At 35.6% G+C, this 26,641-nt stretch overlaps 2 protein-coding genes across 2 annotated transcripts in view; both read left to right on the forward strand.

Moving 5' to 3' along the window:
* LOC141399120 (uncharacterized) overlaps nucleotides 1–1,300 on the forward strand; it is an 89,284-nt gene extending 87,984 nt beyond the window's left edge. The window contains exon 2 of the mRNA XM_073977262.1: nucleotides 827–1,300. Coding sequence (XP_073833363.1) covers nucleotides 827–1,251 — 425 coding nt within the window. The 3' untranslated portion in view covers nucleotides 1,252–1,300. The remainder of the gene's footprint in view (nucleotides 1–826) is intronic.
* A 95-nt stretch (nucleotides 1,301–1,395) lies between these two features.
* Nucleotides 1,396–26,641, forward strand: part of LOC141399119 (uncharacterized) — a 111,600-nt gene continuing 86,354 nt past the window's right edge. The window contains exon 1 of the mRNA XM_073977261.1: nucleotides 1,396–1,664. Within this exon, the coding sequence (XP_073833362.1) occupies nucleotides 1,505–1,664 (160 nt within the window). The 5' untranslated portion in view covers nucleotides 1,396–1,504. The remainder of the gene's footprint in view (nucleotides 1,665–26,641) is intronic.

Raw genomic sequence — 26,641 nt, forward strand, 5'->3', positions numbered from 1 at the left:
CATTCACGATATACGTATCAAAAAGCTCAGAATCGAAAGTACTATAATCCCATTAAAGCCTTTTTGAAAAATCTGTTTGCGGAACGCGACTAGAAGAAAATGTCAAAAAACACTGTAAATTTGGCTTCAAAATGTCAGCGTCATTTATTGGTAGACGCTGATGAAATTTTGAAAAGTTATACATTAGTGAGATTATCCTTATTTAGTTGGCTTCTACTTTTACTTTGACAGGAAAATCGTGAGAAGTGTGGTTTACTCACAAATCGAGAGAAAACAAAAAAAGACACGTTGGCTTCAACCCATTTTTACCCATTTTCTAACATAAATATAGCCACAGCTTCCACGCAAATTAACTTTTGAGGCCAATATTTTTTGCCACGTCCAAAAACATTTCATTTTATCCATAAACATTTAATTTGTATAATATACAATCAAAAGTCGCGTGTTCTAAAAGGGTAAACCTTGGCTTCAGCTATGTTAAATTTTCAAAAATATTGGTGATATACCCTTCATAGCCTAAAGGCTGAGGGTATAATTAGTACGCCATCAAATTCCTTTTGGATTATATTAAAACAAAATATTTCACAGTTTGACTTATGTTAACGAATATTACACGCCCATCAATTACTCGATTCTCAATTTTCCAATTACCAAAAAATTCGCCCTTAACCAACATTTACAAGAATTAATTCAGCAATTTTACAATGATTATTTACACGGAATTACAAACGAATTATCAAAACCATTAAAAAATTGTCTCAATTTAACAAAATACTTCAAAGCTAATTTCCTAATGTAACACTGATCCTTTCAATTTGAATTTCAGGCTATCTTAAGTGTCGTGAGAACTATGCCTTGCCGTACAAAAGACCATGTAATATTTTCCTCGATTTGGGTCTGCCTGTTTTGCCATTGGTTATATTGTCCGTGGCTTATACTCTAATAACAAGCACATTATACGTTTTAATGCGCATTGAAAAGGTCATGATATTTGGTGGTGGTGCCGATGCTGCTGGCAGTGAAACCAGCAATTGTAATGTCAAATTAAATTGCGATGAATTGTATTCTACGGTCCACGCAAAATATGGCGATGGCTCGTCCTACACTATGACCACCGCTATCAACAATATAAATAAAGGAGCTTATCTATCAACAACAATGGCAACAACGACATCAACATCATCTATGACCACTTTAGCATCGACGTCATCATCGGCTATGTCGCGTTTAAGATTTCAATTCTCATTATAACGTCACGGTCCCGTGACTACAACAAATGTCGCCATTAAGCATCATGACTGCGGAGGAGTTGCTTTGGGATCGTTGAATGATACAACAGCTGCAGGCAATTTTGGCATTAGTGGTAGTGAAATCATAATGCGCAGCCACTTTAGCCTATACAAAAAAAAAAAAAAAACAATTTGGTTAATACCATAAAGGAAGACGATTTTTCCAACAGAAACCATAATCATCATCAACCAAACATTATCAACAACAACAGCAGATGTATAGCAATCAATATCAACGATTATTTCAACAACAGCAGCAACAAAACCATTATCATAATTATCATCAACACCAAATGTTGTTGCATCATGAAACTGACCAAGACCTCCATCATCACCAACAGCAGCAACAGCACGTTTCCACTAAATATTGTTGTGGTAAGTTGTTGTATTCTGTTATATTACATTTTTGGTTGTTTCTTCTCTTTATTCGCAAAACTGACCATATTTTTTTTAGAAGATTTTGTTTTCATCATTGTGATGTATCACACTTTGAGCTACTTTTTTTTTTAAATTTCACAGTATTTTGGCCAATGGACTAAAAAACAAGTAAAAAATATCAGTCGGCTTTGCCGACAGAGATATACCCTCAGCCTGTGTATATTGAAACAATTTTTTCCCAAAATACGTCTGTATTTAGGGGCTTTTAAAAATTTTGGGCATTTGAACTGACAAAAATGTTGATTAGGATTAAAGATCAAAAGTTTTGCGGAGGAGATACTACAAGGAATGGATCGACATTGGCCGTTATGGAAGTGAATCTCCAGCCACAACATAAGGTGCCATAGGGGGTTTTTACACTCTTCGGGCTGTTGGCACAAGAAGTATGGACTAGACCCCTAAAAAACTTTTACCATCGTAATTGAGGCAGCGAATGCAAGTTGCTTCAACAAAAATCAAAGTGATTCGATGGTCTTAAAGTGAACTTATAGGCAATTTTGTGTGGGAGGTACCGGAAGGGGTGGACAAATATAGTCCATATTTGAAACTGAATTATATCTGGTAGATATATATGGATGTGTAAAGTATAGACCAATTCGGCCACTCCCTTCAAGAGTTACCGTACGAATAATTTTTCCGAACATTTTTGAACTTTTGTGGGGGAGGTACCTGAAGGAGTGGACCGATATGGCTTATCTTCCAACTTAAACTATGTTTTGACAGAATATTACTAAGGTCATATTTTAGACCGAATCGGCAGATCCGTTCGAGAGTTATCTTGCGCTCCAACCACCTCACAGGGTGTCATAGGAGTTTTTTGCAACTTCCATTTTCTCAGGAAGTATGGACTTGCCCCTGATGAAACTGGTACCGTCGTATGGAGGGCAGTGAATACAAGTTGCTGAAACAAAAATCAAAGCGATTCGAGAGATGGCCCTAAACTGAACTTTTCCGAAATTTTGTGTGGGAGGTACCCGAAGGAGTGGACCTATTGAGACCATATTGGAACCTCGTCTATGTCTGGTAGAAAGTTCACGATGTGTAAAGTATGGAGCAGATCGGTTACTTACTTTAAGAGTTATCGTTAGCACAATTTTTCCGAACATTTTGGAACTTATGTGGGGGAGGTACCGGAAGGAGTGGACCGATATAACCTATCTTCGAACTTAAGCTAAGTTTGGACAAAATATTACGAAAGCCAAAATTTGAACCGAATCGGTTCATCCGTTCGAGAGTTATCGTGCGCTCCAGCCAGCAGGACAGACAGACAGACAGACGGACATGGCTAGATCGACTCCAAATTGTCTGAAACACATTTCGTCCAAACATACTTGGGGTCTAAAACCATTATTTCGATGAGGCACATTTTTGGCCGTATCAAAGTGTAAATACCCTCTTTAGCCTAAAGGCTGAGGGTATAAAAACGAATAAACCGATCAGCATGTGTTAAGAACGTAAAAATCTTGAACTTAAGCTAAACGGAATGAAAAACTATGCATATTTAAAAAAATTTATTTCAACGTAAAACAATTTTGATTTTATTTTTGTAAAATAATTCAGCTTAATCTCGGGTTTTGTTGTTTTTAATTTTTATACCCTATACCACAATGTGGAAAAGGGTATTATAAGTTTGTTTTGGTAAAAATTCATGTAACACCGCGAAATATTCGTCGGAGACCCCCGATGTGGTATACCAATCATCATATCTCGACGAGATAAAGCGATTTTGAGATGTGTGTCTGTCCGTCCGTCCATTATAAATTGTAAACACGCTCCAGGCCGCAATTATGGACCTATAGTCACGAAATTTTGTATGGAGGTCGGGTTCAGATCAGAATAGATCCCTATTCTTATTGGTGATGATCGTGAAATATTTAGCGGGTGAAAGGGACCAAAAACATAATATTTATCCAATTTTCTAGCGGCTCTGCAGGTCTCAATAATAGTCCGATCAACGCGTAATTTTAAACAAGTAAGAAAAGCGTTAAGTTCGGTCGGGCCGAACTTTTTATACCCTCCACCACAAATTTCAGCCGTTTCGGTGGATTAATGTGGCCACTACCTTCAAAATACCGAAATTCGGAAGGTACCGTTCTATGGGGGCTATATGATGGCGTGGACCTATACCTACAAATTTCTGGGGTAAAGTTTTATACGCCTAAAGAAAACTAAATACCAAATTTCAACCATATCGGTGTGATAATGAGGCTAAAACGTTCAAAATATCGAAAATCGGTAGATTTGTATTATGGGGGCTATATCAACACGTGGACCTATATAAACATTTTATGGTAGAAATGTTTCTTAGCCTCTGGAAACACAAAATACAAAGTTGCAACCGATTCTTTGGTCAAATGGGTCTAATACATTCAAAATATATTAAAATGACGCGTACTTTATAAGGGGTCTTATGTGGGGACTATACCAAAACGTGGACCTATATAACCCAACTTTAGTAAGAATGTTTTCTGGCCTCTGAAGACACAAAATACCAAATTACAACCAATTCTGTTATCAAATGGGTCTAATACATTCAAAATATGTTAAAATGACGCGTACTTTATATGGGGCCTTATATGGGGGCTATACCAAAACGTGGACCTATATAACCCAACTTTGGTAGAAATATTTTTTGGCCTCTGGAGACACAAAGTACCAAATTACAACCAATTCGGTGGTAAAATGGGCCAAATATCTTAAAAATTCCTTAAAACGACGACGCGTCACGCGTCATTTTGTATGGGGGCTATACGAAAGCGTGGACCTACATAGCCCGCTTTCAATACCAAAAGTCCTACGTAAATATAACATATTTTCCCAAAATTTCATCAACCTACGTCAATCCGTTCGGACGCTAGAGTGATTTCCACAGACGGACAGACGGACAGACGGACGGACATGGCTATATCGATGTAGAATTGCACGCTGATCAAGAATATATATACTTTGTGGGGTCTACAATGATTATTTCGAGTAGTTACAAACGTAGTGACAAACTTAATATACCCCCATCCTATGGTGGAGGGTATAAAAAGGTAAGAGTATATCACAATGGAGAAGCTTGCAATTTGAGATGGCGATCGGATAATATTTAGAGGGTTAAATGGACCAAAACTTTTGTGTGAAAATTGTGAGAATTGTTAATATACAGCTTACATCTTAATTCCTGGAAGTGACATTCCGGACAAGTGAGATATGCTTGAAAGTGGAACGCTTGACCTTTCAATTGATGCCAATTATGTTGGTGTGTATGATCAGATAACAGAGTTACAGCCTAATATATTCCGTTAGTTGTGTGTAGTGTAATAATAAACTCGCTAGAAGTCGCAATTGTACATCAATAGTCACGAAATTTTGCCCCGGGTAAGAGTATAGGTCGAAAAAGATGCCTACAATTTTGAATGATGGTGTGATATTCTCTAGCGGGTGAATGGTCCATTACTTTTGTATGAAAAATATAAAAATTTTATTTTTGGTCGATATTTTAATTCCTTGAGGACATATATACTTCGCAAAGTAGCCTACATATGGAAAAAAAACTACTGACCTTTCCTCTGATGTAAATTGGAATAAAGTGTTTGCTAGATAACGGGCCTATTCATATCTCGACGAGATGAAGCGATTTAGCGGTGTGTGTCCGTCCATTAAAAATTGTAAACAAGCTTAAGGCCGCAATTATGGACCGATTGTAACAAATTTTTTAAGGAGGTTGGGTTCGGGCCAGAATAGAAATGATTAGTTTTTGCTGATGATCGTGAAATGTTCAGGGAATGAAATGGACCAAAAACAAAATTTTAACCAATTTTGTAGCGGCTCTGTAGGTCAAAATAATAACCCGCAAAATTTTAAACAAGTTTGAGTTTATGATGAAGAAGAAGCCTACAAACCAACGTGAAGATCAGATAATACTTAGCGGGTTAAATGGACTGAAACTTTTGTGGGAAATTGGTAAAAATTTCAATAACGTAGCGGTTAAACAACGGAAGTAGTAGTACTACATAAGTGGGTTTCATTACATTTTAGTTGGTGTGAATTAAATTTTCCTTTCCTGCTACAAAAATGTCTTTGTCATGCTAGATAACTTTTTGGTTTTGGTCATAAGTATTAAACATTACATCTCTGATATTTGATAATTAAAGTTTCACAATCATTGAAAAGAAGTTCCGCAGAGAGCGATTGTCCAGGGATAGTGGTATAGGGTATCCCATGGTCGGCTCCGTCCGACTATAGACTTTTCTTACTTGTTTGTAAAAAGTTTCACCAAAGCTGTTTCAGTGTTTTTTGGATTAACACTTTTTTAATAATTCTTTGATGTCACTTTTTTCGTTTACGTTTTCCACTTTTGATCAATATAGTTCGCATACAAATCGGGATGCACATTTTTCAAATGTCGCTCTAAATTTGCGAAATGCCAATTTAAAACATTGTTGACGCACTTTTGTAAATTACACACTGTTTGATTTGATTCGTTTGTACTGAACATATCACGAAGAACAATATTTTTGGTCTTGGCATTTTTATAATTATTTTCACTTAACGTTTAAAAATGAACTATATAGCATTTGCGGGGGTTCTTTTGCATATATAGTTTGCAAAAAATTAATTTTCTTAAAAAAATAATACTACGAATGTAACAAACTCAAAAACTAGATCATTCATGTGGTACCTGAATGGTTATAATTTATTACAATACACAAGAAAGGTAAAAACCAATATTGTGGTTTACAATTTTTTAACTCATAATTTTTATGATGTCAAAAAGAAGGGATAGGTACTTTATGGTTTTGGTGTGCGAAAACTCCTATAATTCTACCTGTATACAAACTTTAAAAATATAGCAGACCCAAAGAACGGATGTTGTCTTCAAAGCTAGGTCCAGTCCTTGGGTACCCCAACGCCAATTCATAATTTGGAAAAACACAAAAAAGCAAAAATTAATTCTTATTGTGGTGTTGTAGCATTTTTTTTTTTTGTAAGATGATGTTGATACTGAAAGCAACTTACTTGAAACTGTTCTTCGATGCTTTCTTGACATTGACATGATACGATTTTTAATAATAAAAACTCCTCCATAACCTACAGCCCTATAGCAACCCTTTTGAAAAATGTCAAGATTTTAGATATTCGATGAGAGCGTTTTGTTTAGGCATTACTAATTTCTTGCATATGTATTTAAGACATTTAAATAATGACATTTATAGTCGTAATTGATTGAAGATACATATTCATTTATATTTACTTGTATTTCATTTGTATATGGTAAATTTCAAATTTCTTTTGCAATTCCATTGGAAGAAATGTTAAAAAATTTTTTGCGAGCACATCCACAATTTTTGGAACATAGATTAAGAAAAAAGTCGTAGTTTCAAATCTGTTCGCGTTCACAAAATTGGATGCTGCGCTCCAAAGTTATGGGGGGTTTTATTCCCTTATAAAGAACAAACATTTAAAAATTCAATTTTTGCTGTAATAAGAAAATGTATATTTAAAGCGTTAACAGCATTTAATATCTATCCGTAGATGCCTAAATACTTACTAAATGTATTTCTATTTTCGCGGAAAATCAAGAAATACTGAAAAAATCTTGGAGTAAATTTAATTTTATCTAATTTAGAGTCCAAATAAAACTCGAAAAAAATAAATTAAAAATACGTACAGATTCTAGACAATGCGTAGAAAAATATGAGACTAAAATTTTAACGATAGGATTTATAACTGCCATATTACAGCAACAACAAAAGACGAAAACTTATTGTTGGCAATTATTTCAAAAATATATTTTTTTGTTTAATACGAAAAATAGAAAAAAACATTTTTGGGAGTTATTCTCCTATTTCCCTAAATTTCGATGCAAGGACTGACGGACTTCGCTGAAACTTCTTCAGGGAAAATGCGATGACAAACCCGAAAGTGTATTTGCTTACTTTGATAAACAATAGGATTATGAAATAGAAAGTAATATTGCAATTACAACCAAAGAAAAAACATAAAAGTTAAAAAACGTATAATTCGCGAATTCGATAAAATCAGTAAAGGCGCATGCGCTTTTCAGATACAGCGAGTGCATTTCTATCAATATGTAGCGATTTTTCCAGTTTTCATTCAGCGGCCAAAGTGTGCTGTCAGTTGCATCTTACTGTTCAAAAAACCTTTATGTGGATAAAAATTGCGCGATGTACATAAGATTATAAGGCGCATCCGATTTCAGTGACCGCCTATAAAAAATACGTCATTATAACAAATTTTAAACAAATTCGTCAAGAACCGCGGATGTGCTACCAAATTCTATTTTATACGAAATACGAATATTACTCCAGAATCTCGGTAATTTATGCCACACGGTTTTGGAAAATAATATAATCGCGTATAAAGGATTCCATTTATGTAAAAATAACCAAAGGAAATCGCGGTTCAATGCGCGGAATCATCAAAATATAATTTTGCAGAATTTAGTACTTTCAAGGGATCTATAACCGCCGTTTTAGTGGATGGATTTGAAAGCGGAAGGGTTCATTAGATCCGTACCTGAGTCACAGTTGTAAATTTTGAAGCCAAAAAATAAGTTTTTAAAGAAAATTTACGCACCAAAATTTCAACTTTGGATTCCTATTACTAGGGAGCTGTATGAAGCACACTCATGAGATATACATCAAACGACGTGGAATCACGAGTTCTACAATCCAACAAATAGTTTGGGTAAATATCTGGTTGCGCCCTCCAATTATAAGAAAAATTCAATAACCCAGATTTCAAAACTTCAAAATGTCAGCAACGATTTTAGGGGGATGTAGTGTATATATCGAAAAGTCATACATTAGATCCATGTTGCCCAAGGGGTATTCTTCAATTCTTTCTTTGAACTCATGTCTGAATTTTCCGTGGTTTGTCCATAAATCAAGAAAGAACACAAAAAAAATTTGTAAACTTCAACACATTTTTAACCATTTTTTAATATTACCACCAACACAGCTTCCACATAAATTATTTGTTATGGTTCATATTATGCGAACCCGGCTAAAACTCTTCAATTAATATAAATATATTCATATTGTATAAAATGTATTGACAGTTCGCGACTTATTAAGTGGTGAACCTCAACTTCAACGATTGTAAAACATTTTTGAATATTACCATATATTCCCCAAAAATTAAAGTTAATATTTTTAATACCTTATTAACCAAACAAATGTAAGTGTACCCTACCAACACTTTCTTTCTAAAGGTACATTATGATATACTCTACGTGGTTTTTTAATGTACGCGCTGATGTACGCAACCTTTTTGGTTGGGTACGTGGTTGTTACATTACGATGGAGGTTGCGTACCAAACATGTGTGTTTGACGAACTTTTCGAATCTCGTTGGGTACACGTACATAAACACTAAAATGGATTTTTAATGTTTGTGTACGTGTACATAAGCTTTATAATTTTTTTTAGTGTTTGTGTACATGTACGGTACCTTATGATAAGGTACTGTTTGTTTCCTAACACTGCTTACAGCTATATCGATATATTATTCTCTCTAGGAGTAATATTCGAAATATCAACTCCAAGACTATTTTTTCGATTCTACATTAGGATAGTCCAGCGAAATAAAGAAGGTGGAGTGCGTTACTAAGGTATGGTATTTATTTAAATTAACTTGGCAAAATAAAGTTGTAATCAGGGTTAACGCGGTTTTAAATACATATGTATATAGCTCATTTAAACAAATAGAGGGGATACATGTTTCTCTCTCGGCATTCGTAAAATATTTCTGGGTCTAATCGTTCCTGTTTGTTACAAATGTTAAAGTATGTATTTCGTTAGTCCCAATTTACATTAGGCGAGTTTACTTGCGGCAATTGTCAGTTTGATGGAGAGAGAGGTGAGGCATATGGTAACCCTTTTCCTCTCAACAACTTCTCTCACCAACAAACTGACAATTGCCGCAAGTAAACTCGCCTAATGTAAATTGGGACTTACATAATATAATTATTTATGTGTGTGCTGCAAATGATGTAAACTGAACTCAAATGAAAAACGAGTATTGCTGAGTTTGTGTTTTTTTCAGTTTTTACCTTTCTGATAAATAAAAGTTGAAAGGTGTACCTCATAGTTAGCATTGACTGAATAAGAGTATTGGTATATTTGTTGGATACTGACTAAGAGATAGATTTCGCTCAATTATAAGAAAAACGTGTGCAAAATATTGAAGTTTAATAAATACACACCCAATAAATTGTAATGTAATATTTTTAGCTTATATTTTATTTATTTCATTTGGTTATTCCATTTTCTCACTACAAAATAAACAACAAAAAATAAAACTTTAGCAAAAATATTGACGGTTACGTTTATTTTTATTGAGCAGGACATCTAACTACCATGTACCCAAATACAAATAAATAAACCGGCTACGTGACAAAATTGGGTTTCGTGGAATGGGCTGCCAGCAGATTTTATTTTGTTTAATACTTTTTATTTAAAACTTTTACTGAAGTCCTTTTCAAAATACTAATGAGTCTTTGTGGAACTTGTTTTCTAGGAATGCCATTGAACAGTAGCAGAAAAGAAAAACTGAAATTAACAAGATTTGTTCGCTCATAATTTTGAAATATTTCAAGTTGTTCTTGTCGATGAAGATTTTAAAAGGCTTTACGCTCTTCTTGGAAACTTAGATATTTTAATAAGAAGAAATATGCAAAGAGATTAGGCTACAGTATCTTAGTCGACCTTGTATCTGCTATATAACGGAAGAAAATGATCAAAGTGAATTTTGCTGAATGTAAACATGGACCTAACAAAAGAAATTAACCAAAGCTTATAATTGCCAAGTTACTATTGGAAAGAAAAATTCAATCATATACATACTTTGTCTGGGTTGTATCTGAAAGATTCCTAAACACCTTAACAAATTTCAATGAACAATGAACAAATTTCAATGTCCACTAATTTCTCTCGGAAAAACTGTCCCTCTCTTTTTTAATAGCTATGCATGTATATTTATATGTGCCGCATAACAAATCTAGCGTACTGTATTATTATTATTTTTGTTTTGTTTTTAATTTTTGTTGACTAATTAAATGTCCACTATTTTCGTCACGATCTAAGGATATTCTTTTTATACCCTACACCACTATGTGGGGAGGGTATTATAGGTTGGTTTTGGCCAAAAAGTTTGTAACGCATCGAAATAATGGTCGTAGACCCATACTTATATATATCAAAATGAATGTCTCGACGAGCTGAGTCGATCTGGCTATGTGTGTCCGTCCGTCAGTCCGTCCGTCTGTCCGTCTGTCCATCTAAACCTTGTAATCACGCTACAGGTCGCAATTTTGATCGGATCGTCACGAAATTTTGGATATTGATGAGCGTCCCGGAGGGGAAGAAGCCTATTGATTTTGGTGATGGTCGGATAATATTTAGGGGTAGGAAAGGGCAAAAAACTTAGGTGGATAAAAAGACAACGTTTTTTTCCAAAGCCAATATCTCAGCTTCTATATGGGGTATACCAAAAGCAAAACCTGACTATGAAAGCAGAAAATATCGCCTTTCTAATGATGTAAAGTAGGTGCTCGTAGGTGATCAAACAACGAAGATATCGCAATGGTAGCAAATAAAACCACAATTTTCATTTTTGCGATTTTAATTATTTTGACGAATATCACAGCTTTGGTTGAAAATTTTCCAAAAGCAAAGCCTGACTATGAAAGTTGAAGATCCCGTCTTTACAATGATGCAAACTAGGTCGGCGTAGGTAACCAAATAACGGAGATATCGCAATAGTCGGTAATACATCCCATTTTTCTATTTTTTTTGGAAATCACGCTACAGGTCGCAATATTGATCGGATCGTCACGAAATTTTGAGGGTTAATAGGAGTCTCACAGATGAAGAAGCCTATTGATTTTGGTGATGGCCGGATAATATTTAGGGGTCGGAATGGGCAAACACTTATTTGGACAAAAGTCAACATTTTATTTCAAAGTCAATATCTCTGATTCTTTAAGAGGTATATCAAAAGCAAAACCGGGCAAGGAAAGTAGAAAATATCACCTTTACAGCGATGTAATGTAGGTTGTCGTAGTTGGTCAAATAGCAGAGATATGGCAATAGTCGATAATGCGTCCCATTTCCGATCACGCCACAGGTCGCAATTTTGATCGGATCCTCACGAAAGTTTAGCGGTTAGTGGGGATCCCACAGAGGAAGAAGCCTACTGATTTTAATGATGGTCGGATAATATTCAAGAGTCGGAATGGACAAACACTTATTTGGAGAAAAGGTCTACGTTTTATTTCAAAGCCAATATCTCTGTTTCTTTAAGAGGTATATCAAAAGCAAAACCTGGCAAGGAAAGTAGAAAATATCACCTTTACAACGCTGTAAAGTAGGTTGTCGTAGCTGCTCAAACAACAGAGATATCGCAATAGTCGGTAATGCATCCCATTTTCCGAATTGTTTGTAATCACGCTACAGGTCGCAATTTTAATCGGATCGTCACGAATTTCGGAGTTGATGCGGGTCCCACATAGGAAGAAGCCTATTGATTTTGGTGATAGCCGGATAATATTTAGGGATCGGAATGGGGAAAAACTCATTTGGAGACAAATTCAAAGTTTTATTCTTTGTGAATATATTGGCTTCTAGTAGAGGTATTCCAACGACAAAGCCTGTCAATGGAAGAAGAAAATATTACCTTTACATTGGTGTAAAGCAGGTTGGCGAAGGTAATGCATCCAATTCTTCCATTTTTTTGCAATCAAGCTAAAATTCGTAATTTTGATCAGATGGTCACGAAATTTTGGTTGCTTATGGTGGTCCCAGAGACAAAGAGGCATATTATTTTTGGTGGTAGTCGGTTTATATTCCCTAAAAGAAATATTTACCAGTGAAAAGCTTATGCACAGGGGTAGTGGTGTAGGGTACCACATGGTCGGCCCCGTCCCGACTAAAGCCTTTGCTCACTTGTTTTGTTTTGTGTTTTGTAACATAATATAATTTTGCTGTACACGCTAAACAATAATGTTAACTCACCTCAACGGAAAAACGTGTATTGCTGAGTGGGTGTTGATTTCCTTCCTTTCTGTGTGATGAGAAGTTCATTTAATATTCCGCGTAGATAGCGTCAGTTGCATCACCTGAAATTTATTTCACGTGGATACATACAAACAGATATATTGCTTTCAATTATGGAGAAAACGTGTTGAAATTATTGATTTTTAAATTTATAAATTTTATTTGATTTCCATTTTTTCGAACAAAAATACAACGTTACAAAAAATCTAACAGGTTGGTTGACGGGTAAAGGATTTTTTTGTTGACCAGAATATTTAAATATATCATAAGCAAATACAAAGAAATAAGCCATCACGTAGCGCGAATTGGTTTAGTGAAAGCAATTATAATTGTTCCACAAACATCCTAGGCGGTACATGGGAGACTTCTCTCATATCAATGAGTGCACCCCGATTCATATTATCTCAATGATATGGGACCTATAGTTTATCGCCGAGTCCGAACGGGGTGTCCTAAGACAGCACTAGTAGAGAAGTTTTACATGGCTGAAATATTCAGGAAATGTAGCCAAAATTGAACCCATGACCTTCTGCGTGCCAGGCGGGTGTGAATAACATTTCACCACGATGCCAAAAAGATTCTTGTCTTAATATAGTTTAAATAAAACTTTCTGCTAAATTCTTTTTAGTAACACTGTGAACCGAAATTTTGTGGCAGATATGCATAATTCCCTTTGGGGTTGAAAGTCCTTGGTGAGTATATTAACAATCCCGAAGGACAGATCCGCCGTGAGATGAACTTCCGTGTTATGGCGTGATGAAGTTTCTGCTGAAGACCCTCTAAGGCATCTGAAATTTGCGTTAAATCTTTGTTAACTGTTGTTTTAGCTTATGTATGATATGACATGTTTTCAGTCAAATCGAATGAGTATTATGTTCGTAGAGATGTCCCTTTCGTTCCTTATTTTAAGAACCGCTATAAATCGAATGAGTATTATGTTCATAAATAATTTCGATACTCTACCTCGCTTCTTTCAATGTCCTTTTCGTCCCTTATTTTAAGAATCGCTATAAGGGTCTTCAGCATAACTCGGAAGTTCGACTCACGGCGGATCTGTCCTTCGGGATTGTTAATATACTCACCAAGGTCTTTCATCCCCAAAAGGAATTATCTCTGTCCCTGATGTTCAGATGTTTTTATTTCATATTCATGTATTGTCATCCAAATCTGAAAAGTGTGCAAAGTTTTAGTTCGATTGGTCAACTGCAACTGTGTGAGAAATGAGTAACCAGATTTGAACTAAACGGACACCAAAGCACTGTAATAAAAAAAAAATTGGTAGATTTTTTTTTCTGAGAATGCAATTAACTTTAGCAACATTTGTTTGACAATAGCACTGGAATATTAAAGGTTTCCTTGTTTTACAAAATATTAGACATTGTAATAGGAATAAATAAATAAAACGTTAGTTACCCAGCAAAATGTTTGTAGCCAAAGAAGTTGTTGAAGCACGAGCACATGTGATTTCCGACTACATATTTTCACGTGAAAGAAGTCATGATTTTTACAAGGGCATGGTGCAGCGAGGATACAGTCTATATTGCATTTCAATCACATTTTTTGTATTAGTACTTTATAGTAAATAAATATACATTCCATGGAAGACTTTTGAATTGATATTTTGATTCGTTTAAAAATTGATCATCTAGCAAGCATTTTGAGGATATCGGGGAAGTTGACATCTATTAATTAATGATTAATGTACACGGTGCGCCTAAGCCAACTGTAAATGGAAGATGCTTACACCTGAGAAGTTTTTGCGGATTCTGAAACTACAATGTTCATAGATGAGAAAAATAAAAACAGCCCGAGCGCTTTTTAAATAAATCGCGGTCAATGTTCCCATTTTGGGTTTTGTGGGTTTTCACTTTTTGTTTAAAAACAGCAAGTCCAAAGGAAAATGTTGTAGCAGTGCAAATTTTCTACAAGATTAACCTTTTAACCATTTTTGAGATATAGAAGTTCAAATTGGGAAAATGCATTGACTGTATCGCATGCTTATGTCATGTAGGTAAAAACCGCTTACACATAGGAAGATTTTGCGGATTCTGAAGAAGCAATGTTCATAGATGAGATAAATCCAAAAACAAGAAAAAAACGATGGAGGAATTTTAAATAAATCGCGTCCAAAGTTCACATTATTAGGTTTATTTTAGGTTTTCGCAATTTTGCTGGGAAACCGTAAGTCCTATTGAAATGAGGCTAAAGAAAATATTGTAGCCGTGAAAATTCTCTAGAGAATTGACCTGTGTGATTTGTTTCTAGGTTTTACTGTTTATGAGATATATGCCCGTAATTTATACGCGTAGTTATCTATGAGTTCATAGATATCCCCCGTGTACGCAAAATTTCATAATTTCAATCCATAGGTAACGTTACCGGGTCGAAAACGGCCGTGTTACTAACTCTTGTGCCAGACTCTGAAAATAACACATGAAAATTTTTTAGCTTTTAGGAGAGAGCGGAGGTGAATGAGCTCCCTTTCTCCCTTCTTACCCATGAGCTCAAAACATTTTCATGCAAATTTTCATAGTCTGGCACAAGACTTACACCAAGGATTTTGCCTGGTTGATCGTTGCCAATGTGTTAAAAATTGCAAAAACACTTATATGTGGCAATGTTTTTACGAAATCATGAATGAAAAACACCAATGTTACCACATGTTTTCAAAATTTACACGCCTCGGTAAATGGCACGTAGAAACGCGTAGGTAAAGATATCTAATAGGTAGCTACCTACCCGGTTACCTAGGGCTAGAAATTACGGGCAATAGAAGTTCATTTCACATTTTTAGTTTTTTTGTAAGTTTTTGACGATTTGCTTGAAAACGATAAGTCCAATCAAAATGAGACTAGAGAAAATCTCTACAAGACTGACTTTTGTAATTTTTCCTAGGCTGTACCATTTTTATGATATATGGACTCGGACGTAGCAAATAAAGTACGAACGGAAGTTGGACATGGGTTTGCTACAATCACAATAGCATATTTCACTCAATTGGTACAATAGCCTTTTCCGTAGAAAAAAAGTAAATGAAAAAACGGTAGTGTGAAAAAATCGAGATGTACAAGAGCCAGAATGAAGTTCGAAAATTCTACCAAACATCTAACTGATGGCTTTGGTAGAGGCACATCCTCCTGTAGAGACTATCAAGTTAATTTAGTAACTGATACTGATAGTGTGCTCAGCATATGTAAAGAGCATTTTTACAACTGTCCCGCCTGCCCTTTCCCTGACCTTGTCATAGATAGTGGGTAGTGATGTAGGGGAGTGGCGTTGATGAGTCTAATGCCTATGTTTCCTTCCCTAAAGGGGTTGTACTCTGACTGCCTACGTTTGTACTCCCTGGTGCAAATTTCAATTCAAGATTAGCCCTTTCGGTGATTCTATGTCATATGGCATAACCAGTTTTTGAACCCCGTTTTAAGGCAAAATACTTATTGGTACCTTTTTTAATAATTTTGTATTTTTCCCTGACGTGTTATCTAAAAATAATTCGACAAAATTTTTTGATTGCTGGACCCTACACATTGTTATGTCTCAAAGAACAAGCGCTCCTCGTTCGATTTAAAATTTGCATGAAAATACCATCTTATAATTATACCCTACACCACAATGTTGAAAGGGTATTACTCGTATAAGTTTGTTTTGGTAAAAATTCATGTAACACCGCGAAATATTCGTCGGAGACCCCCAATGTGGTATACCAACCTTCATATCTCGACGAGATAAAGCAATTTTGAGATGTGTGTCCGTCCGTCCGTCTGTCCATTATAAATTGTAAACACGCTCCAGGGCGCAATTATGGACCGATCGTCACGAAATTTTGTATGGAGACCGGGTTCAGACCAGAATGGATCCCTATTCTTACTGGTGATGATCGAGAAATATTTAGCGGGTGAAATGGACCAAAAACATAATATTTATTAAATTTTCTAGCGGCTCTGTAGGTTGCAATAATAGTCCGAAAAACGCGAAATTTTATATAAGGTGATGCACACGATCAGACAACAGAGTTACATCCCAATATTTTCAGTTATTCGTATATAGTGTAATCATAAACTCGTTAGAGGTGGCAATTTTACCCCAATAGTCACGAAATTTTTCACCGGGTAAGAGTTTAGGTCAAAGAAGATGCCTACAACTTTGAATGATAATCTGATATTATTTAGCGGGTGAAATGGACCATTACTTTTGTATGAAAAATATACAAATTGTATTTTTGGTCGATATTTTAATTCTTTGAGGACATATATCGGCAAAGTAGCCTACATATGGAAAAAAACGACTGACCATTCCACTGATGTAAATTGCAATAAAGTGTTTGCTAGATAACGGTCCTACTGCTTAATATATAATGGGTTCTGTGTAGAGAGTCACATTTTCCTCCCATGCTATAAATTGTCTCTATCATTCCCAGTTTTTACATCATTGGATTTTTATACCCTACACCGCAATGTGGAAATTTGGAGTTTCACAGTTCACAATTTGTATACCCTACACAACTATTTGGAAAGGGTATTATAAGTTTGTTTTGGTAAAAATTCATGTAACACCGCGAAATATCGGTCGTAAACCCCCAATGTGGTATATCAATCTTCATATCTCGACGAAATAAAGCGATTTTGAGATGTGTGTCCGTCCGTCCGTCCTTCCGTCCGTCCGTCTGTCCATTATAAATTGTAATCAAACTCCAGGCCGCAATTATGGACCGATCGTCACGAAATTTTGCGTGGAGGTCGGGTTCAGGCCAGAATATACACCTATTGTTATTGGTGATGATCGTGAAATATTTAGGGAGTGAAATGGACCAAATACATAATTTTTATACGATTTTGTAGCTGCTCTGTAGGTCGCAAAAATGGTCCGATCGCCTCGAAATTTTAACTAAGGAAAGAGTATATGACGAAGAAGAAGCATGCAGTTTCAAATAGTGATCAGATAATATTTAGCTGGTTAAATGGACCAAAACTTTTGTGTGAAAATTGTGAAAATTTTTAATATGCAGCTTATATATGTATTCCTGGAAGATACACTCCGCCCACGTAAATAAAATTAAGAAGGCCATTTCTTGACCCTTCCATTAATGCCAATTATGTTGATTTACGTGCTCAGATAACAGAGATACAGCCTAATATATCCAGTTATTTGTTTGTAGTGTAATCAGAAGCACGCTAGAGGTCGCAGTTATAGATCAATAGTCACGAGATTTTGCACGATGTAAGAGTTTAGGTCGAAGAACATACCTAAAATTTTAGATGATGATCTCATATTATCTAGTGGGTTAAATGAACCACCTTTGCTTGAAAAATATAAAAATTTGATCCATATTTTACTTCCATGTACCAGCAAAGTAGCCTACATATGGAAAATTAACTACTGACCTCTCCCCTGATGCAAATTGGAATAATGTGTATCGAGGGTAACTAACGGGCCTATTGCCTAATATATAATAGGTTTTGTGTAGAATACAACATTTTCTTTCCATGCTACAATTTGTCTCTACCATGATAGATAAATTACCAGCATTATTGCAAATTACGTGGAACCCTAGCCATAAATTTGTTTGCATGCAAATTGTTTGAATTTCTACTCATTATTAGTTGTTTTTTACCTGTTAAAATATATTTTTGATATCACAATATATATCCACAATGAACTATTTTCGAAATACACAAAATCGCGTGCATTTCCAAACAATATGTATGGTACAAGTGCACTTTCTTTGGACGATAGATCTTCAATAAACTCACAATGTTCCCTTTGAAAATTTGTATATAGCATTTACATTTGTTCAATAAAATTGGAGCAATGTCGGTCTGTCGAGCAATGCCCGTCTGGATATATTTGCAGCGGCTTATATATTTATTTATATAAGGTGTATTCCAAAAAGAAGAGGCTACCAATGTCAATTTTCCAATTTTGGAACTTTTATTAGAAATGTATAATGATATACATAAATGTTCCACAAACATCGTCTGTTCGATTCCTCGGCGAGGTAACATCAAACTTTCAACGGTGGCAAAATACACCTCAGTAATGTTGGCGACATTTTCTGAGTATTTCAACCATATAAAACTTCTCTAAAAGTGGTGTCTAGGGCACGCCCTTCGGCCTCGGCGATAAACTGTAGGTCCCAAGCTTAATGTGATAAGGTGGCAGAATCCAAAAAAAGCATTTCTTACAATAAGCTTATTTGTTCCATAAAGGAATTTTGATTTGCTGAAAGCTAATTCCCAGGGACAGTGGTGTAGGGTATCACATGGTCGGCCCCGTCCGACTATAACCTTTGTTTACTTGTTTTATATATTTTATTAACAAAAATTATTTTTTTGTTAACTTTTTGTATTTAATTTAGTAGATAATCATTGTATTAATAATTAAAACGAAAAAAAGATCCGAAATATAGTTTAATAGAGCTGCCAGATTTTTTATATTTCATACTATGCCATATGGCATAGATTTTTCCCAACGGAAATGTTTCACTTTGACTCCCATATCTTCTATTGTAAAACCCCTAGATCTTCTATAAGAAGACCTCCAGATCTTGTATAAGTAGACCTCCAGGTCTTCTATACGAGGACTTCCAGGTCCTCTATAAGAAGACCTACAGATCTACCATGGTCTTCTCAGATCTACCATAAGAAAACCTCCATATGATGTATAACAATTCCTGCAGATTTTCTAAAATTAGTCCTCCAGATCTTCTATAAGATGGCCCCCACGTCGTCTACAAGATGACCCCAGCCCTTCTATAGGAAGACGTTCAGGTGCTCTATAAGAAGTCCTCCATAAGAACACCCTAAACACAGGAAGGCCTCAAATCTTCCATAAGAAGACCCTGGGTTTTCTATAAGAAGACCTTAGGTCTTTTATAAGAAGCTTTCAATATTCTAAAATAAGACTTCCAAATATTCTACAAGAAGACCTTCTATGTGAAGACCCCCAAATCTTCTAATAGTAGACCTCCAGATATATATTTGTTCCATAAACATCCCATTAGAGACAAGGGAAGTCTCCCTTCATATCAATGAGTGCACCCCCATTCATAGTAGCTCGATGATATGGGACCTACAGTTTATCGCCGAGTCCGAACGGCGTGTCTAAGACACGAGTTTTGTAGAGAAGTTTTACATGACTGAATTACTCAGGAAATGTCGCCAACATTACTGAGGGGTATTTTTCCACCGTTGAAAAGTGTTTTGATGTTGCCTGGCCGGGGAATCGAAATTCTGCTCCTGCTCTTCTATAAGAAGGACCTCTTTCTCTTCTATAAGGCCTCCTCATCTTATATAAGATGAAATTGAATTAAAAACTTGAATATTTTATTTTTTTTTCCTTTAAATACATTCTATGCCATATGGCATAGTGTCCAAAAACCACTTTTTCAAAACAAAAGGTTAAAAAATTAGTTTTGATTATTTGATTTGATATATTGAAAAAATATATTTTTCACATCAAAAACAAAAAAGAAGCACCAAAAGGGTTAAAAGGAGCAAAATGCAATCTTAAGCCACCGCATCGCTCTAATATATTTAATTAGTGAAACAACGAGTATATACACAGAGCATGGCCGTGCAATCAGGCCCCAAAGGAAGACGATATTAAAAAAATAATAATAGAGAGTAGTGTAAATTTATGTTTTGTGGCCACAAATGTAATGAAGTAAGTATGTTGCCAATCATTGGTTATGTGTTTACCATTATTGTTTATCTTGGTTCAGATCACACTGCTTCTTCTGGGCCCCTACCAATTTTCAAAACTCTGATTATGTCTTCTCATAAAAATCTGTGGTGTTTCCTATAGTGTAAATTAATGTTCCCTTAAAACCGTTAAAAAATATATTTGTATATTCTCTCTGAACTCCCTCAATATCTTTTCAATATCCACATATTATATTCTCTTCAAACCATTAAAAATCATTAAATTTCTATTTTGTGTCCCTTCTTAAAATATTTAGAAAATAGTTTAAAAATCCAAGCCATATGCACAAGGAAAATATAGCTTAGTCAAGAAACTTACATAACTGTTTCTTAATGGAATGAATAATTAATCATCATTTAATTACATTTTGTAGTTTGGATTAAAAACTCTTTTTAATTAACTGGGGAAAATTAAATACATGGCAATTAATCAATTTCAGCGCAGCTGCAGGCATCTCACAACTTTTTATTTGTAAAAATTTTACGCTTTAAAATAAGAAACGTAATGCTTAACATTTTCATATGCCATTAGTTAATATTAATGACTTTTTACGGAAGTTTACTATTTGAAAACTTTATTAAATATTTTTTATATAATTACTTAAAACAAACTTAAAACACATTGCTAATGTATGTGGATGAAAAACATTGTTATAGAATTTACTATTGTTTGTGCCTTATTAGGCATCCATATTTATCCATATAGTGATGAATCTAAGAAACCGTCATTTGTGGGAAAGCTTATTACCTCCTTCCACTGAAAGGCTTTATGATCACGGTGTCCTTGATATACATATCATAACAAAGGATAGGCATAAATAATTTCTGACTATTTGTATTTCCAACAAGGTCAAAGGTAGGTGGTTATTGTCTGCAACAATAACTGAAATTCACAAGAAAATTTTAATTACGCCCTCTTTATATCTGTTTTTATATTTTTGTTTTATTTTGTCATGGCCATGCCAATAAGAAACATTTTATTATGTGACTGACAGTAATGAATAGCCATCGTTCTGTCATCACTTGTGGCGTTAAGCTCACACTCAGACACACCATTACACAGTTTTTCTAAAAATAGATAATGTCACCCGCATTTCCACGGTGTAGACAATAAAAACCATAGTATACAATTATAATTAACTACCCGCTATTGTTCTACACAGATTTATTATATTTGAAACGGAATAAACGAGGTCTTGTTGAAGTTTACCTTTAAGAGAACCAACCGTTTCATTCACATTAAGCCTTTGCTTTTCTCATTTAATTAAGTATAAAAAGGCAAACGAGAAAAACAAAGATTAATGAACAATTAAAGGAAAAAAACGACGAAATGTGTCTACAAAAAAAAATAATAAATAAATAAATAAAACGTTGCAAATGAATATTAATGAAAATATTGTTTAAGTAATTAGGACTCAAAACTAAATTTATGTGTGCGGTTATTCTATTTTAGACAAGTTTGTTGCTAAACAGTAGGATAAAACAATGACGAAAAATTATGTTTTATGTCAAAAACCTGTAAAATCTTCTATATTTGGCAAACCCACTTGAATTGTTTCCCTACATCAACGAAGTATAACACTGTCCATCATTTTGAAAGTAGTCGTGTGCAAACACCTTCTACCGAGGATTTTAGGAAAGTATAGGCCCAAACGACAAAAAAAAACTAGTTGGGTATTGTTATGTCAGATCCAGCTAAGATTATATGTCCTCATCTAAAAATGGCTAAATATTACATTTTTCGAACAAATCGGGACTATATCTCGGAAATCAATTACAATTACAAAAACGAACGAAGAAAATATTTTTACAAAAAATCAACTCGAAAAACTGCATTAGCGCTATAAAATGCGTTCTATATCTAAAAATACCACAATTTTATATAGTTTGCACAATATCTCCTAAACTTCCAAATTTACCGTAATGATATCTTTAAAAAGAAGTAAGAAAGTATCAGTCAGTTGTGCTGTCGGTGATATACCCTCAGCCACTTACCAAAAACAAAAAAATCAAACACAATAATCATGCTGTATATAAAATATATTGATTTTGTATCAAGAGTTTACTTTAAAATCTGTAGGTACCGTAGTGGGGCTATAAAAATCATTGACATAGTAACCAACCTTCTTCATAAAGGACTCAAAATATTAAACTACGTTGAACTAAGTTGGAAAAAGTTTTAAAGTTATCTTGTACAAAAACCATTTCAGTATGTGCAGGCAGGGTTTTGGGTCATTATCTCAGGAAGTACTGAATTACTCCGGAAAAAAGTTGTACCGTTGAACATACCTACTGAAACAAGCATTTAAACAATGCTAAAGTTTACTTTTTCCGAATTTTGTGCGAGAGATACCCGAAAAAGTGGACCAATATAGTCCATATTCCAACCTGAAACATGACTGGATGAAAAAATACGATGTGCAAAGTCTGCACCAATCAAAATCTCCCTGCGAGAATTATCTTGAGGATTTGTCATTTTGGTTGGTGTCGTCAGGGTTTCTTGGAGCTTTTAAGTCAATATCTCAGGAAGGACGGACTTGCGCAAACAAAATTGTACCGTCGTAAATGAAGCCTCAAGGACAACCTCCTGAGAACAATTTCAAAACGATTCGAGAGGATGTGTGAGTGTAACGTGACAACTGTGACATACATACAACAACACCTGCGGTCTACCCCTACCATCACAGTAGCAGAGAATCAACGTGCAGTCAACGGCACCTTCATCTACCCCAGTCATGCATTAAAGCCATTCGCTTGCTGTAATTAAAGGAGAATAATTCTCATACACTTCATACCAGCTGAGCCTCAAGTATTTCAGTTTCGTCGTTGAAGTCACCTTGCTACTGCTGAGGCTTGCTTTGCGTTTGCAAATTTTGGAAGGGACTAACCATTGTGGCTGTCCCATTAATACACTGCACACAGTAAACAAAAATTACTTCCCTCACAGAGATTCGGTTTCCTGTTGCACACAGAGACTTCGGTTTCCTGTCCAACACAGAGTCTTCGGCTTTCTGTCCTACACGGAAGCTTCGGCTTTCCATCCCATACAGAAACTTCGGATTTCTGTCCCACACGGAAGCTTCGGCTTTCCGCCCAACACAGAGACTTCGGATTTCTGTCCCACACATAGACTTCAGCTTTCTGTCCCACACGGAAGCTTCGGCTTTCCATCCCACCCAGGTACTTCAGTAGTCTTAGCAGTAACTATTGTAGCGTTAACTAGTTATCACATCGTCGTACCCAATCGTCATCAGCCGACTTCCCGAAATCATCAGTCAACACGTTAAATCGTAAAATTTACCAACTTCTTCGTTCCCTTTCATCGACAGCTGTCATCGATCATGGTAATTCATTAGCTGAGTTCACGATGATCGTCAGCCGAGTTTCCGAATTCTATCGTATCGTCGTCAGCCGAATGATCAGCAATCAACACGTTTCCGATGATCGTCAAATCGTAGAACCCCAACGCCAACCATCTTCGTCGCCACAACGGGCGCAGAACCCGATTGTCAACTCGCTTCGTCTCCACAACATCGTCGATACTGAAACATCAATCAACATAATTGTTTCCGATCATTCCTAGCAGTTAGTTACCCTCATCACCGGCCTTACTACAAGCCTTCTCAAGCCTATCAATATAGCATTTCATTGAATTAGAACATACTAGTATTTAGATCAATAAAAATCCGATTGAAATTGATTGAAATCTATTGTTCCATTCGAGAGTTATCGTTCACATCATTTTTACCCGAAGGAGTGGACCGATATGGCCCATCTTCGAACTTAAGCTAAGTTCGTGCGAACCAGCCAGCCAGACAGACGGACGGACAGATAAACAGAAGGATGGACTAAATCGAGTCCAAATTGTCTGAAACGAATTTCGTCCAAACATACTTGGGGTCTAAAACCATTATTTCGCTGAGACACATTTTTGGTCGTATCAAAGTATATATCATAAATATTGTCAATTATTTCATATTCCATTTAAACAAGTAAAAAAGTATCAGTCGGCTTTGCCGACAGAGATATACCCTCAGCCTATATGAATTGAAACTTTCATCAACGATCAGATCGAATGTATTTATGGTCTCAAAGGAATGGACCGACATAATCCAGTATGGAAGTGGATATTTTTGGGAGTCATATCTGTTCGATAGATATCGCGCGCACTAGTCATTTCAGTGGGCGCGATATCTATCGAAAAGATATGATTCCCAAAATAATATCCACTCCCCGTCGTATAACTTATGGACCAGTCTGCCTGGAAGCATGGACTCGTTCACGGAAAACATAATACCGTTGTAAGCAGGACAACAACGAACAGCACCGGTATACATTTCCAAAGGATCTTCGAACAGACCTTAAACTGCACTAAGACACAAATGTTGAACTTTCGTGGAGGAGGTACCATAAGGAACCTCCATTTTAGAAGCTAAACTAAATTTGAAGAAAATATTAGGAGATCCAAAATTTGGACCAAATTTGTTCAAGAGATATCGTGAATACCATTTAAATGACATTTTTTTAAATATTCTTAACTACCGGAAGTTGTGTATCTTCGAACTGAAAGTATGACAAAATATCAGGAAGGCCAAATTTTGGACCAAATCGGTTAGTTCGAGATCTATCGTGCTCTCAAGCCACTACATATGGTGTCATATGGGTTTTATTACACCTTTCGGACTGTTTTCTCAAGAAGTATGGACTTGCCCCAAAAAAAACTTTTACCGTCGTAATTGAGGCAGCGAATGCAAGTTGCGTCAAAAAAAAAAAAAAAAAAAAAAAACTAAGTGATTCTTAAATTAAACTTATCCGTAATTGTGTGTGATAGGTACCCAAAGGAGTGGACAAACATAGTCCATATTCGAACCTGATCTATATCTGGTAGATATATTAGGATGTGTAAAGTATGGACCAAATCGGTCACTCCCCTCAAGAGTTATAGTGCGAACAACTTTTCCGAACATTTTTTAACTTTTGTTGGGGAGGTACCTTTAGGAGTGGATCGATATGGCGTATGTTCAACATTAAACTATGTTTGGACAAACTATTACGAAGGGCAAACTGGATCGGTTGATCCTTCGAGAGTTGTCTTGCGCTCCAACCACTGCACACGGTGTCATAGGGATTTTTTGCATCTTTCAGGCTATTTTCTCAGGAAGTGTGGCTTGCCTCTAATGAGACATGTTCAAGTGAATACAAGTTGCTACAACAAAACTCAAGGAGATTCGAGAACAGGTCCTAAACTGAACTTTTCCGAAATTTTGTTTAGAAGGTACCCGAAGGTTTGGACCGATTGAGTCCACATTAGAACCTCATCTAAGTCTGGTAGAAATTTCACGATGTGCAACGTGTGGATCTAAGTCTGGTAGAAATTTCACGATGTGCAACGTGTGGACATAATCGAATACTCCTTTCAACAGTTATAGTGCGCACAAATTTTCCGAACTTTTGTGGGGGAGGCACCGGAAGAAATGGACCCATATAACCCATCTTCGACCTTAAACTGAGTTTGGACAAAAAATTACGAAAGCCAAATTTTGGACCAAATCGGTTCATCCGTTTGAGTGTTATCGTGCGCACCAGCCAGACAGACGGATGAACATTGCTTAATCGACTCCAAATTGTCTGAAACACATTTCGTCCAAACATAGTTGGGGTCTAAAACCATTATTTCGATGAGGCACATTTTTCCCGTATGAAAGTGTATATCACGAATATTGTCAATTATTTCATATTCCATTTCAGAAAAAAAGGATAAATTTTTTTCGCGCTACATCAACGATTTTTGATATGTAGGTTAAGAAAAAAATTCCCAGTACGAATCTGGTCGCGAGCCAATTTTTGGTTGTTGCGGACAAAAGTTGTGGCGCTTTTATTTCGCTTTTTAAGAAAAAAAATATTATAAAAACGCTAATTATTTTAATGAGCACAATTGTTACAAAAAGTTCTTTTGAAGTGACTTCAGCGAGTAGATTGCATAATATCTGCAAAATGTTACACAGAATTCGCGGAATGTACATAAAATTGATAAATTATTGAATATAAGTCTACTTTTTTTCAAAATTAAGGTCCATTTAGTGGTCATAAAATTACATAAAAAGTTCTTGTGAATCCAAACTTCACGGCAAATCAAATGAGACTAC

The sequence above is a fragment of the Musca autumnalis genome, unplaced genomic scaffold (assembly GCF_047663935.1).
Source record: "Musca autumnalis isolate F117 unplaced genomic scaffold, ASM4766393v1 scaffold_3, whole genome shotgun sequence".
Taxonomy (NCBI): Eukaryota; Metazoa; Arthropoda; class Insecta; order Diptera; family Muscidae; genus Musca; species Musca autumnalis.